Source organism: Polypterus senegalus, chromosome 6, assembly GCF_016835505.1.
Source record: "Polypterus senegalus isolate Bchr_013 chromosome 6, ASM1683550v1, whole genome shotgun sequence".
NCBI lineage: Eukaryota > Metazoa > Chordata > Cladistia > Polypteriformes > Polypteridae > Polypterus > Polypterus senegalus.
In genome coordinates, this window is record NC_053159.1 from 27,079,771 (window position 1) to 27,093,855 (window position 14,085).

At 37.8% G+C, this 14,085-nt stretch overlaps 1 protein-coding gene across 1 annotated transcript; it reads left to right on the forward strand.

The window, feature by feature from the left end:
• The first annotated feature begins 461 nt into the window (after positions 1–461).
• Positions 462–13,211, forward strand: LOC120530898 (transmembrane protein 26-like). The gene is made up of 4 exons (XM_039755668.1): positions 462–634; positions 9,492–10,050; positions 11,898–12,063; positions 12,969–13,211. The coding sequence occupies exons 2-3, from the start codon at positions 9,513–9,515 to the stop codon at positions 12,026–12,028; spliced, it is 669 nt and encodes a 222-aa protein (XP_039611602.1). The 5' UTR covers positions 462–634; positions 9,492–9,512; the 3' UTR covers positions 12,029–12,063; positions 12,969–13,211.
• The last annotated feature ends 874 nt before the right edge of the window (positions 13,212–14,085 follow it).

Here is a 14,085-nt window from a genome sequence, read left to right on the forward strand (position 1 = left end):
GTCATCTGTCAAGTTGGTATTTTCAGTAGAAAAAAATAATGAATATGACATTGACCGAAGTATATAATTGGTTCCTCTGTTGAACATACTCTTATCAAAAGGTAGATTTGTAATGATCAAATGTTAAAGATTTTTATATCCTACCAAGCTGTATTCCCTTTTTACTTGCCCTGATGACATTTTTTATCCTACTAGTACTGTGTTTATCTTCATTAAAGTGTCAGTTGCCTGGCTTTTACAAATCATTGTAAATTGCTGAACAACAGCTTGATGCACCATTAATTACAAAGGTCAAGAAAGAAATCTGGGCTGTAGATTATGGAAGGTTGGATCAATGGAAGGAGCCTGCAGAAGGTTCCTTTTCCTTAATTTTTTATTACAAAGTTTAATCAATCCATTGTATGTTGCCAAGAACTGTAACAGGGTAACCTTACAGATGAAAACAAACTGAAATCTAACTCTGTTACTGACTTTACAAAACAGGTTCTCCCCAACAATCATTCTTTATCTTTGCACTGTTCTGCCGTGTATATGGATACTAGAGCTTGGTGCTGCAGAAATTGAACCATCACTCAGAACTGCTCCTCAGAATTCCAGTCATCTTCCCATTCGCTTTGGAGCAGTATTGCTAGAGGTAGAATTATTTGAAAATGATTTAATTTCAACTTTAGTAACATTTCTATTTAAAATTTTGAGAAGTTAAGCAAAATGACACCTTTTATTGGCTAACTGAACCGATTACAATATACAAGCTTTCGAGGCAACTGAGGCTTCTTCTTCAGGCAGATTGTAAGGGTCTCAGTTGCCTTGAAAGCCTGCATATTGTAATCGGTTCAGTTGGCTAATAAAAGGTGTCATTGCATCCATAATAACACAGTTCAACACCCAACTATTTAAAATTTTAGAAGAGTACCATCTGCAAATTAGTTCTCTTGAGGTCTCTTGTTTTCTGCAGTAGAAATGTTGTATGTAAGTTATCAAGATGGATGACAGTCTGTTGGGCTGAATGGACTATCCTCATCTAAGTTGTTCAAATTATATTCCCATTGTACTACAGTAGGTGAGCAAAATGAAAGTTTAACTAGCAGTATAGTATAGCAGTGTTTCCCAACCTCAGCCCTGGGGTCCCACTGTGGCTGCAGGTTTTTCTTCCAACCAGCTTTTGTTTTTAATTGGACTCCTGGGCTAGTTAAGTGATGTGTTATTTCCCAAGTTCTGTGTTTTGGGAAAAATATAGAAATTATAAAACTAAGTTTGGTTTTATATATATATATATATATATATATATATATATATATATATATATATATATATATATATATATATATATATATATATATATATATACATACACACATACAGTGCATCCGGAAAGTATTCACAGCGCATCACTTTTTCCACATTTTGTTATGTTACAGCCTTATTCCAAAATGGATTAAATTCATTTTTTCCCTCAGAATTCTACACACAACACCCCATAATGACAACGTGAAAAAAGTTTACTTGAGGTTTTTGCAAATTTATTAGAACTAAAAAAACTGAGAAATCACATTACATAAGTATTCACAGCCTTTGCTCAATACTTTGTCGATGCACCTTTGGCAGCAATTACAGCCTCAAGTCTTTTTGAATATGATGACACAAGCTTGGCACACCTATCCTTGGACAGTTTCGCCCATTCCTCTTTGCAGCACCTCTCAAGCTCCATCAGGTTGGATGGGAAGCGTCGGTGCACAGCCATTTTAAGATCTCTCCAGAGATGTTCAATCGGAATTCAAGTCTGGGCTCTAGCTGGGCCACTCAAGGACATTCACACAGTTGTCCTGAAGCCACTCCTTTGATATCTTGGCTGTGTGCTTAGGGTCGTTGTCCTGGTGAAAGATGAACCGTCGCCCCAGTCTGAGGTCAAGAGCGCTCTGGAGCAGGTTTTCATCCAGGATGTCTCTGTACATTGCTGCAGCCATCTTTCTCTTTATCCTGACTAGTCTCCCAGGTTCCTGCCACTGAAAAACATCCCCACAGCATGATGCTGCCACCACCATGCTTCACTGTAGGGATGGTATTGGCCTGGTGATGAGCGGTGCCTGGTTTCCTCCAAATGTGACGCCTGGCATTCATACCAAAGAGTTCAATCTTTGTCTCTTCAGACCAGAGAATTTTGTTTCTCATGGTCAGAGAGTCCTTCAGGTGCCTTTTGGCAAACTCCAGGCGGGCTGCCATGTGCCTTTTACTAAGGAGTGGCTTCTGTCTGGCCACTCTACCATACAGGCCTGATTGGTGGATTGCTGCAGAGATGGTTGTCCTTCTGGAATGTTCTCCTCTCTACACAGAGGACCTCTGGAGCTCTGACAGGATGACCATCGGGTTCTTGGTCTCCTCCCTGACTAAGGCCCTTCTCCCCTGATCGCTCAGTTTAGATGGCCGGCCAGCTCTAGGAAGAGTCCTGGTGGTTTCGAACTTCTTTCACTTACGGATGATGGAGGCCACTGTGCTCATGGAGACCTTCAAAGCAGCAGAAATTTTTCTGTAACCTTTCCCAGATTTGTGCCTCGAGACAATTCCTTTAACTTCATGCTTGGTTTGTGCTCTGACATGAACTGTCAACTGTGGGACCTTATATAGACAGGTGTGTGCCTTTCCAAATCATGTCCAATCAACTGAATTTACCACAGGTGGACTCCAATGAAGCTGCAGAAACATCTCAAGGATGATCAGGGGAAACAGGATGCACCTGAGCTCAATTTGGAGCTTCATGGCAAAAGCTGTGAATACTTATGTACATGTGCTTTCTCAGTTTTTTTATTTTTTAATAAATTTGCAAAAACCTCAAGTAAACTTTTTTCACATTATCATTATGGGGAGTTGTGTGTAGAAGTCTGAGGAAAAAAATTAATTTAATCCATTTTGGAATAAGGCTGTAACATAACAAAATGTGGAAAAAGTGATGTGCTGCTAATACTTTCCGCATGCACTGTAACATATATATATATATGAAATATATGTGTGTTTATATATATATATATATATATATATATATATATATATATAAACTGCTCAAAAAATTAAAGGAACACTTTGAAAACACATCAGATCTCAATGGGAAAAAGAAATCCTCCTGGATATCTATACTGATATAGACTGGGTAATGTGTTAGGAACGAAAGGATGCCACATCGCTTGATGGAAATGAAAATGATCAACCTACAGAGCCCTGAATTCAAAGACACCCCAAAAATCAGAGTGAAAAAATGATGTGGTAGGCTAGTCCATTTTGCCAAAATTTAATTGCAGCAACTCAAAATTGTACGCAGCACTTTGTATGGCCCCTGTGTTCTTGTATACATGCCTGACAACATCGGTGCATGCTTCTAATGAGATGACAGATGGTGTTGTGGGGATCTCCTCCCAGATCTGGACCAGGGCATCACTGAGCTCCTGGACAGTCTGAGGTGCAACCTGGTGGCATTGGATGGACCAAAACATAATGTCCCAGAGGTGTTCTATTGGATTTAGGTCAGGAAAGTGTGGTGGCCAGTCAATGGTATCAATTCCTTCATCCTCCAGGAACTGCCTGCATACTCTCACCACATGAGGCCAGGAATTGTCGTGCACCAGGAGCCACTGTACCAGCATAGGGTCTGACAATGGGTCCAAGGATTTCATCCTGATACCTAATGGCAGCCAAGGTGCCTTTGTCAAGCCTGTAGCGGTCTGTGTGACCCTCCATGGATATGCCTCCCCAGACAATCATTAACCCACCACCAAACTGCTCATGCTGAATGATGTTACAGGCAGCATAATGTTCTCCATGGCTTCTCCAGACCCTTTCACTTCTGTCACGTGCTCAGGGTGAACCTGCTCTCATCTGTAAAGCACAGGGTCACCATTGGTGCATCTGCCAATTCTGGTATTCTATGGCGAATGCCAATCGAGCTGCATGCTGCTGGGCAGTGAGCTCAGGGCCATTAGAGGACATGGGGCCCTTGGGTCACCCTCATGAAGTCTTTCTGGTTGTTTGGTCAGAGACATTCACACCAGTGGCCTGCTGGAGGTCATTTTGTAGGGCTCTGGCAGTGCTCATCCTGTTCCTCCTTGCCCAAAGGAGCAGATACTGGTCCTGCTGATGGGTTATGGACCTTCTATGGCCCTCTTCAGCTCTCCTAGAGTAACTGCTTGTCTCCAAGAATCTCCTCCATGCCCTTGAGACTGTGCAGGGAGACACAGCAAACCTTCTGGCAATGACACGTATTGATGTGCCATCCTGGAGAAGTTGGACTACCTGTGCAACCTCTGTAGGGTCCAGGTATCGCCTCATGCTACCAGTAGTGACACTGACTGTAGCCAAATGCAAAACTAGTGAAGAAACAGTCAGAAAAGATGAGGAGGGAAAAATGTCAGTGGCCTCCACCTGTTAAACCATTCCTGTTTTGGGGTCATCTCATTGTTGCCCCTCTAGTGCATCTGTTGTTAATTTCATTAACACCACAGCAGCTGAAACTGATTAACAACCCCCTCTGCTACTTAACTGCCCAGATTAATATCCCATAAGTTTCATTGACTTTATGCTATACTCTGATTAAAAAGTGTTCCTTTAATTCTTTTGAGCAGTATATATATATATATATATATTAAAATGTACCAAGCAGCTATATGGGGAATAATGTTTTTTTTTTTTTTTTTTCTTTTTAACAAAATTTTCATCTTGATGTTCATTATATTTTTCCAGGTGTTCTAATTGTTTAATTAATCCATTATTTACTAATTAGTGGGTCTGATGCTAAAGTAGTTGCAGCCTTTGATTATTCTGTGTTGTTTGCCAGTGTGTCTGCTCTTTTCATTTTTAATTGTCATTAATAAGATACAATGAAGGGGAAAAACTGCACAGAGAAAGGGCAAAGTATAATGAAATCCACAAAAGAGAGTTAAGCTTTTAAATCTATAGCAAAAGCAGAAATATTTCTAAATGACTTATAAATGTAAAAATCATGCTGCTGTGCTTTTCTCAATGTAGAATAAAAGAAAAATACCAGCTAATTAAATGAGATCCGTGTTATCAGGTGTTGTCACTGATTAGGAATCTGGTTGGAACGAAAACCTGCAGCCTCAGTGGGACCCTCAGGACCGAGGTTGGGAAACACTGCTGTAAAGACTATTAGGAAAGAGTGGTCAACTGCCAATAGTGGAGATGGAGGATGGGGTCCACTGTAACTGTAACAACCCACAATAAAATAGTAAACCGTATAACGCTGGATTAATAATGTAAAAAACAAGTCAGGAGAAATGATCCTTAAAAAATGATCTAGATTAACCCGTATCTGGGACAAATTGTGCTAGGCTAGCCTGTTAAAGCTGGCATCCCTTTTTAGGTTTATATGCTCAATATTGACTTGTGTACAGGTAAAATAAGTAAAATGGTTTATAGAGGTGCACTTGATAGTAACATTTATCTCGAGTTAAGTTAGGGATGCTCTGATTGATCGGCCGCCATTTGGAACTGTCCAGTTTTCACCAAAAAAAAGACTCTTTATCGGTGATTGGTAAAAAGTCTGATTACCATAACCAATATTTTCTGCCCCTGCCTTTTATGAAAATGTGCTATATAAATAAATGATGTTGTTGTGCTCCTTTACTCAATGTAATACGTATTTGAGCCAGTGCACATACTTCTTGCAGTGTAAACAAACAGCAGCAAGTGGAGACTTGTTTTATCAGTGAATGCGAACTGATTGGTATATTAGCCTTTACACTGAAAAAAGTGAAGTAATAAACCAAAAAAAAAAAATTATCGGACAAGTTGTTTTACGCAAATAAACAAACAGCAAGCAAGCCATTCTGCTGTACTTTAAAAGCTATGTGATTCATTGTGTAGTCTCAACATTTGAGCATTTGCTGGCAAATAATTAAACTGAAAATCAGGAAAGCTACTCTGTAAATTTGGAATAAGCATTTGTTTAGCAGAAGCTTTTAATTGGAAAGAGAAAAGATAAAGATAAATTTGAAATTGCTGTGTAGTCAGCTTTTTTCTAATCTTTATTATTTGTCACTGTGTGTATTACAGCACAAGTTTTGGTAAGAAACAAGTACTATATAATTTAAAACAGTAATCCATATTTTATAATTACACCTCAAGAATTACAAATGTCTAGCAGATAATTTTAAGGAAAAAACACACCTGTATAAATATAGTAAATGTTTATTTGAACAGCAAAAAGCTGTAGTACAATTAATAATTTTAAATGATCAAAACCTATAAGTGCTTGTACAGTATATTTACATTTAAGCAATGTGTAATTGCAAATATCAGTTGATTGTGTGAGAATATATATATATATATATATACAGTGGTGTGAAAAACTATTTGCCCCCTTCCTGATTTCTTATTCTTTTGCATGTTTGTCAACCAAAATGTTTCTGATCATCAAACACATTTAACCATTAGTCAAATATAACAAAAGTAAACACAAAATGCAGTTTTTAAATGATGGTTTTTATTATTTAGGGAGAAAAAATCCAACCCTACATGGCCCTGTGTGAAAAAGTAATTGCCCCCTTGTTAAAAAAATAGCCTAACTGTGGTGTATCACACCTGAGTTCAATTTCCGTAGCCACCCCAGGCCTGATTACTGCCACACCTGTTTCAATCAAGAAATCACTTAAATAGGAGCTGCCTGACACAGAGACGTAGACCAAAAGCACCTCAAAAGCTAGACATCATGACAAGATCCAAAGAAATTCAGGAACAAATGAGAACAGAAGTAATTGAGATCTATCAGTCTGGTAAAGGTTATAAAGCCATTTCTAAAGCTTTGGGACTCCAGCGAACCACAGTGAGAGCCATTATCCACAAATGGCAAAAACATGGAACAGTGGTGAACCTTCCCAGGAGTGGCTGGCCGACCAAAATTACCCCAATAGCGCAGAGACGACTCATCCGAGAGGCCACAAAACACCCCAGGACAACGTCTAAAGAACTGCAGGCCTCACTTGCCTCAATTAAGGTCAGTGTTCACGACTCCACCATAAGAAAGAGACTGGGCAAAAACGGCCTGCATGGCAGATTTCCAAGACGCAAAACCACTGTTAAGCAAAAAGAACATTAGGGCTCGTCTCAATTTTGCTAAGAACATCTCAATGATTGCCAAGACTTTTGGGAAAATACCTTGTGGACTGATGAGACAAAAGTTGAACTTTTGGAAGGCAAGTGTCCCGTTACATCTGGCGTAAAGGAACACAGCATTTCAGAAAAAGAACATCATACCAACAGTAAAATATGGTGGTGGTAGTGTGATGGTCTGGGGTTGTTTTGCTGCTTCAGGACCTGGAAGGCTTGCTGTGATAGATGGAACCATGAATTCTACTGTTACCAAAAATCCTGAAGGAGAATGTCCGCCATCTGTTCGTCAACTCAAGCTGAAGCGATCTTGGGTGCTGCAACAGGACAATGACCCAAAACACACCAGCAAATCCACCTCTGAATGGCTGAAGAAAAGAAAATGAAGACTTTGGAGTGGCCTAGTCAAAGTCCTGACCTGAATCCAATTGAGATGCTATGGCATGACCTTAAAAGGCGGTTCATGCTAGAAAACCCTCAAATAAAGCTGAATTTCAACAATTCTGCAAAGATGAGTGGGCCAAAATTCCTCCAGAGCTGAAAAGACTCATTGCAAGTTATCGCTAATGCTTGATTGCAGTTATTGCTGCTGAGGGTGGCCCAATCAGTTATTAAGTTCAGGGGGCAATTACTTTTTCACACAGGGCCATGTAGGTTTGGATTTTTTTTCTCCCTAAATAATAAAAACCATCATTTAAAAACTGCATTTTGTGTTTACTTGTGTTATATTTGACTAATGGTTAAATGTGTTTAATGATCAGAAACATTTTGTGTGACAAACATGCAAAAGAATAAGAAATCAGGAAGGGGCAAATAGTTTTTCACACCACTGTATATATATATAAATATATATATATATATATATATATATATAAATATTTGTTGTTGAAGTGGTAAAAATTACTTTTATTATTAATTAAGCATTGTTTCATATAGATACATTACAAAAAAAATGAAACCATTTGACAACTAGTAATTATGAGAAGCATTTTATTTTCTTTTATGCTGTATGTATTATTTTAGTATTTTATGGTCATTGAACAATAAGTCTACAGAATTTTATTTTGTTAATGAAAAATGAACAGTTAACACTTGTGGTCTGTAGTTTAATTTTAAAAATGTACAAGGCATCTATGTGTCTGGCTATGCAGGAGCTTCGTGCAAACAGTTTTTTAAAGGGATAAAGAAAAAAATCAGTATTGGAATCGGCCAATCAAGTAACATGAAAATCAGTTAATGATATATCTGCCTTAAAAAACCTGATCGGAGCCTCCCTGATATCATCTATCATGATCTATCTATCATGATATCATCTATGCTCAGCAAGTTGTCTGCATTTGTGACAGTTTGTGGGTGTCGATATAACTGGTAAAGCAAATGAAGACAAAGAATGAAATATCCTCGTTTTACAGCAAGCCATTCTGATGTACATTAAAAGCTATGTGATTCATTGTGTAGTCTCAACATCTTGAGCATTTGCTGGCAAATAATAAAACTGAAAATCAGGCAAAGCTAGTCTGTTCCTAATTTGGAATAAGCAGAAGAGAGTTTACCAACTGACAGTGCCTCCTGGAACTAAAAAAGTGGAAGAATGAATTGGGCTAATTGGATTTGAGAGGTATAGCATAATATAGTCGTTATAAGTGCACAGGTAATAGGTTTCAGATTATTGTAATGTTGGCTGATGCATATTTCTAAAAGTGATGACTGAGAAGGAGCTTCTAGTCTTGTTTTGAACATAAAAGGAGTAAGTAATGCAGGTGCAGACAGAGATTTACACAAATTTCTAAAAGGAGCATTTGCAGTATGATCTTCAATGGCTGTGTACTCAATCTTCTTTCATAAACTATAGAATGGTGTACAGTTGACTAGATGTAGTACTCTGTTAAACTGTAAAGGGTATGGAACGACAATGAGTTCAAAAGTAGTTTTTAAAAATGAATTTTTTGTCTTCTGTGCTCATGTAAAATGCATGTACAGTTACCATGAAAGTTGTGTTTAGAGTTGAATCAGAACAGTGAACACAAGAGGGGTTTGCTGCAAAAAATCCTAACAGACTGGTGACAACATATTCTCAAAACTGCTGTGTGCATTCCTTTTTCGAATTGGTATTTTAAATGGGTAATATTAATTGATTGGCTGAAAACGCCACATTTGAAGTTTGGTTTAATTGCCAATGCATGCTGGTTACATTTTTAATAAGGCCATAGAAACTGTTAAACTTGCTTTCCTGAAGCATCAGGCAATTGTGAGAGTAAGCCCCTTCTCCTCCAACAAAACCTGTTGTGCCCTCATTGCTGTAGATGAACTTAAGAATCATAAAACTGTGTGTTATAATAGCCATTGTCTGATTAGTTCACTCTATTTTCCTATTTTTACAGTTGCAGAGTTTCAGCCTGCAGATGTGGACCACAGGGTTGGAACAGACCATGTTGTTTGCTCTTGTTCTTGGACGTTGGCTCATGCCACGAGGCAGCATGACACGTGATCAGCTCTCTGCTGTGCTTATGGTAGATGTTGGTCTAGGCGCAGACATTCTGGAACTTTTTGACCCTTTTAAAGAGCCTGGTGTAAAGCTGAAGAAGGTAGTGGTGGTTATGGGTCTTGTTGTATTTAGCTGGGCTTTCCTGCAATTTCCCTTGGTTCTGACCCAGAAGGAGTTTTCTGTTTCCACTTCATCCAAGAAGACAATGGAGTGTTTACAGTGGTGCTGCACTAGTGAAACCTTGAGCTTGTTAGTCACTCTTTGTATGCTGGACGGACCCTTTTTACTCTACCGCATCTCCATGCTGGTGCTGGCAAAGATGAGGAGTCAGATGATGCTGTACTTTGTCTGCAAGAACTTCCTCACAGTGGTCTTTGTCATCTATAGACTTATTATGATGGTGAGGGAAAAGAGAAAAAGAGTGGACGCATTCACCACAGCAAATATCCCCATAGGTGGGTGCCACTTGGTTTCACTATTAATTCATGTACTGTTTAATCTGATCATTTATCTTTATCATATGTCATGGTAAATGTGCTGCGTGAATCTTAATTCCAGAAAACCTTCAGACTACAGCAGAGGTGTCATACTCCGATCCTAGAAGAGTTTTGTTTCATGCTAATTTGCTTTAATTTTAACGGAATCACGTTTTAAAACTCTGATCCCTGATGTTTCTTTTTTTAATTAACCAGAAGCCAATCAATAATGAAATGCAAAGTTTGCCAACAGATGACTAGCTAACTTGGGGGTCTCAAAATCATACTTAAGAGCAATTTTTGCTGTTAATTAAAGCAGTTACTCAGTTCTGTGGCTTGTTGATTTTCCTTTTGCTGAGAGCACAAGCAAATTGTGTTTGGACCAGAGCAGATCAATTTTTCACAGAGCTTCAGTTCTTACTTTTATATATAGTATATTGGACACAAGCTGGGAATGAGATCAAATTAGCTGGCCCACTGTTGGTCTACTTTGCATTAAGGAAAATAGTTTTTAAGATTCTGAGTCACATTTAATATTTAGGCAAAGTAACTAGGAGGAACAGTAATGGTTACCAGTTTAGAAAGTGGCATCTCTGGACTTCAGACACCTTTAAATAGCTCTTTTATTGTAATCTTGGTTTTCATTAAGTATTTTAGAGTTCCACGGATGTAACACTTCATTTACTGAGAAGATTTAGGCATATATAACTTATCTGTGTGGATTATCTTAGAAATTTCCTTATCACTACAGCTCTCCTGAATTTTAATATAGGATGTTCCCACTATACAGCATTAATATGGAGGTGAAGAAAGTGCAACATATAGTAAATTGGCATGCAACAGGGCTGTTTCTCCTATAAGAAGTAATTGAAAATGCTCAGGTGGACAGTGTATCAAACTAAAAATTAAAGCTAACATAGTATGCTGCACCAGTACATTTACAGATAAATCAATTGCAGTTAATAGTTAAGAGGAAATGTTTCTTATCTTAAGACAAGGAGTGTTGTTAGTTGTGTGTGGGGGCTTTAGGCCTGACTGCATTTTCATTGTAAGAGGGGGAGGTAGACGAGGAGTTATAAGAACGAGCATTATGATTTTCATTATATACTTCTGTGAATATGTAGCACTTCTTGTGGGGTTTCATCAATAGCTTACTGGAGTAGCACCAAAACCTAAATGAGAACCTACGTGTGAAACCAACCTCACACACGCCAATATCAAATGTGTGTGTTTTGTGAAAAATCATCTCTTAAGTAAATTGTACTGTGCAGTCATACTCATTTTTCTCATTAAGATGCTGTCAAACTTTGTGTTATATGTCATTAAAAATGTGTAGCAAGAGACACGTAAAGATTGAATGTAATGTGGAAGTCTGCAGCAGGATGCCATTAATCAGGAACTCCATGTAGTTTTGCATAAATAGGTTGGTGGCTTGGAGCCCTAATTGAAAGATCATCAGCTGGGTTCAGATAAACGGAATAAATCTTTTAATTTAAGTACTATGTGCACTACAGATAACAGATGATTTAATCACAAAGGTAATGACTGTCACAAAAAGGAAGAACGGAAGAGAGAAAGAGAGCAAGAAGGAAACTCAGAATTAAAAATGTAATTGAAGATCGCAACTCAAGCAGAGTCAATGAAAGATAAATGTTTTATTTCCTGTATAATTACCATAGAGGTAGAATGTTTTAGAGCCTTCCATGTTTTTATTGAAATTTATGGTTACCAAAAACTGAAAGCTAATGTAATTTAGTTGTAAAGAACTTTTTGTGCAAATTATACATAATACTAACTTGCATCATTTTATTTTTTCTGCACTTAAGACTCTGACCAACAGAGTGAAGAGATATGGACTGCAGATGCAGAGCAGTCACTAGAGCTCGGTCTCTGGTTGCTGTCTGATGGCAGTCAAACCTGTTCCACTAGAGATTTGCTTGGGAAAGAATACCAGTGAGCACTCTAATACCAAGGGTCAGAATCAAATGCTAGGTGAGTGATGATGACTCCAGGGTCTGTGTACAAATGGGGCTCCCAAATCTCAGATCTCTTGAGTCAAATATCCCAAGTGGACTTAAAGAATTTCATGATCCCCAGTCCCCCAAGAGTAATTTAATTACATCAGGAATGAAAGAAAATTGAAAGCCACTGCAATTTAAAAGAGATGAGATATAATGTACATCATTGTGTTAAAGGAAAACAAATGGATACTCTACTAGAGTTGAGTTCTTTCTGAAGAAACCATGGAAGTGAGGTCAAGGAGAATCTGATCGTGCCCAGATGGAGTAGTAAAGGGACGTTTTGGGGGTTCAAAGATGAGGAAAACTCTTAACAGTATGTGAGAAAAGACATCAAGTTGTGTTCTGTTGTTTTGAAGGAAGTGTTGTCCTAGCCCTAGTTTGTAAATGTTCCTAATTACATAGATTATGCTCTTCAATCTGTTTTCTGTATAGCCTTGAGACCTTTTATATTGTCCACTAGAGCTACAACTTAATTTGGTAGAATTCCAGTCTGTATCACTGTTCAAACAGATTGACTTGAATAAAATCATTCGTAACGAAGGGAGTAGCAGCACACCAGATGGAGAACAGAATATGTTTGAATTCGAGACTCTGAGTGTGAGTGGCAGCAATTGACTGAATATAAAAGGCTTAAAGCCGCTGCTAGTTTTTCTTTACACATTTCCTTCAGATTCTAGATAATACTTTAAAAGTACAGGTTTTATCTAAAATGTACAATCCTAAATCATCTTGTGATATAGTTTGTCTAATTTATATGAATTAAACTTGCTCTAAATATCACCAAAGCCACTCCCTGTAATAATGAAGATTTCCATGTAGAAATCTCACAATCTAAACAGCCTAATTTGCTTTTTTTTTGCTTCATGTTTTTCCCAGTGGAATGTATATATCTGAACTTCACCTCCAAGTATAACTAATGGGACTTGATGGATTAGGAATCGACAGCCTTGGTTGAATTGCTACAGCAGAATCAAAAATCAAAATGTTCACACTACAGGTGGGTAGTGTCTGGGGAGATCTCATGGCTGGAATTTCTGAAACAGTGCCCAGTGGAATGACCAAACCTTACCTCAGGCCTGTGGTAGGCTGCAGGTTTTCATTCTAACCCATTTCTTAATTAGCAGCAAAAACTGATCACTAATTAACTTCTTTTGCCATAATTGTAATTGACTTGCTTAGTAAGACTCAGACCCCTTAATTGTTTCTTTTTTGCATAATCAGCAGCAAACAATAATAATGAGATACAAAACAAGCCGGCCAATCTGTGTCCTTCATATAATATCTGAAATAAAGAAAGGTGAAGTTCTTGGTAATGTTGATCTGCTCGGGTCCAGATATCATTTTGACAAGTGTTTATAAAATGAAATTCAGCTGTTTTGGAAATGTGTACTGTGGTAGAATGAGAGCACCTAAAGCCATGGAATTAAATAATAGGTGTAATTAACCAGATTTAACTCCTGATTAAGTAATTGGTTGGAATATGAAGCCCTGGCTTAGCTGGTCATCGGTTTCCTCAGTTCACATCTCATTTTTGTTTGGCTGCCATTTAAAGAAAAAAATCATAGGACTGATTCTTCAAAAACAATGCAATTAAAATGATGGGAAGAGAAGTCTGTTAAAAGCAGAAATTGGTCACTGCTTAAGAAAGTGACAGGAAAGAAAACCAGAATCAAAATTGGGACTCCACTTGTTTAGAGAGTACAGTATATCAAAGTTTGTAGAAAACGCACAGAAAGGCTTACCATCATTTTTTTTATTGATTTTATTCAGTTCTAACTTGTACAACAAATTAAATAACATTACATTTAATCAAGTTGAACTTAACAAAACTGAATGCAGACCCCTACCGAGAGAAAGAAAGGAGAACCAGAGCATGAGCAAATCTTTAAAAACAACAAAAGAAAGGAGAATGTCCTTTATCCCAATTTATAAATGCTTATTCTAAACTTTTATCAATTACATCTTGCCATATTTTAAAAAGGCTAAAAGACAG

What these genes read in the sequence shown, in the direction of transcription:
- LOC120530898 (XM_039755668.1), top strand. Translation starts at nt 9,513, where the DNA reads ATGTGGACCACAGGGTTGGAACAGACCATGTTGTTTGCTCTTGTTCTT. An exon ending in CACAGCAAATATCCCCATAG is followed by an intron (nt 10,051 to 11,897) that starts GTGGGTGCCACT and finishes TCTGCACTTAAG; the next exon opens with ACTCTGACCAACAGAGTGAA.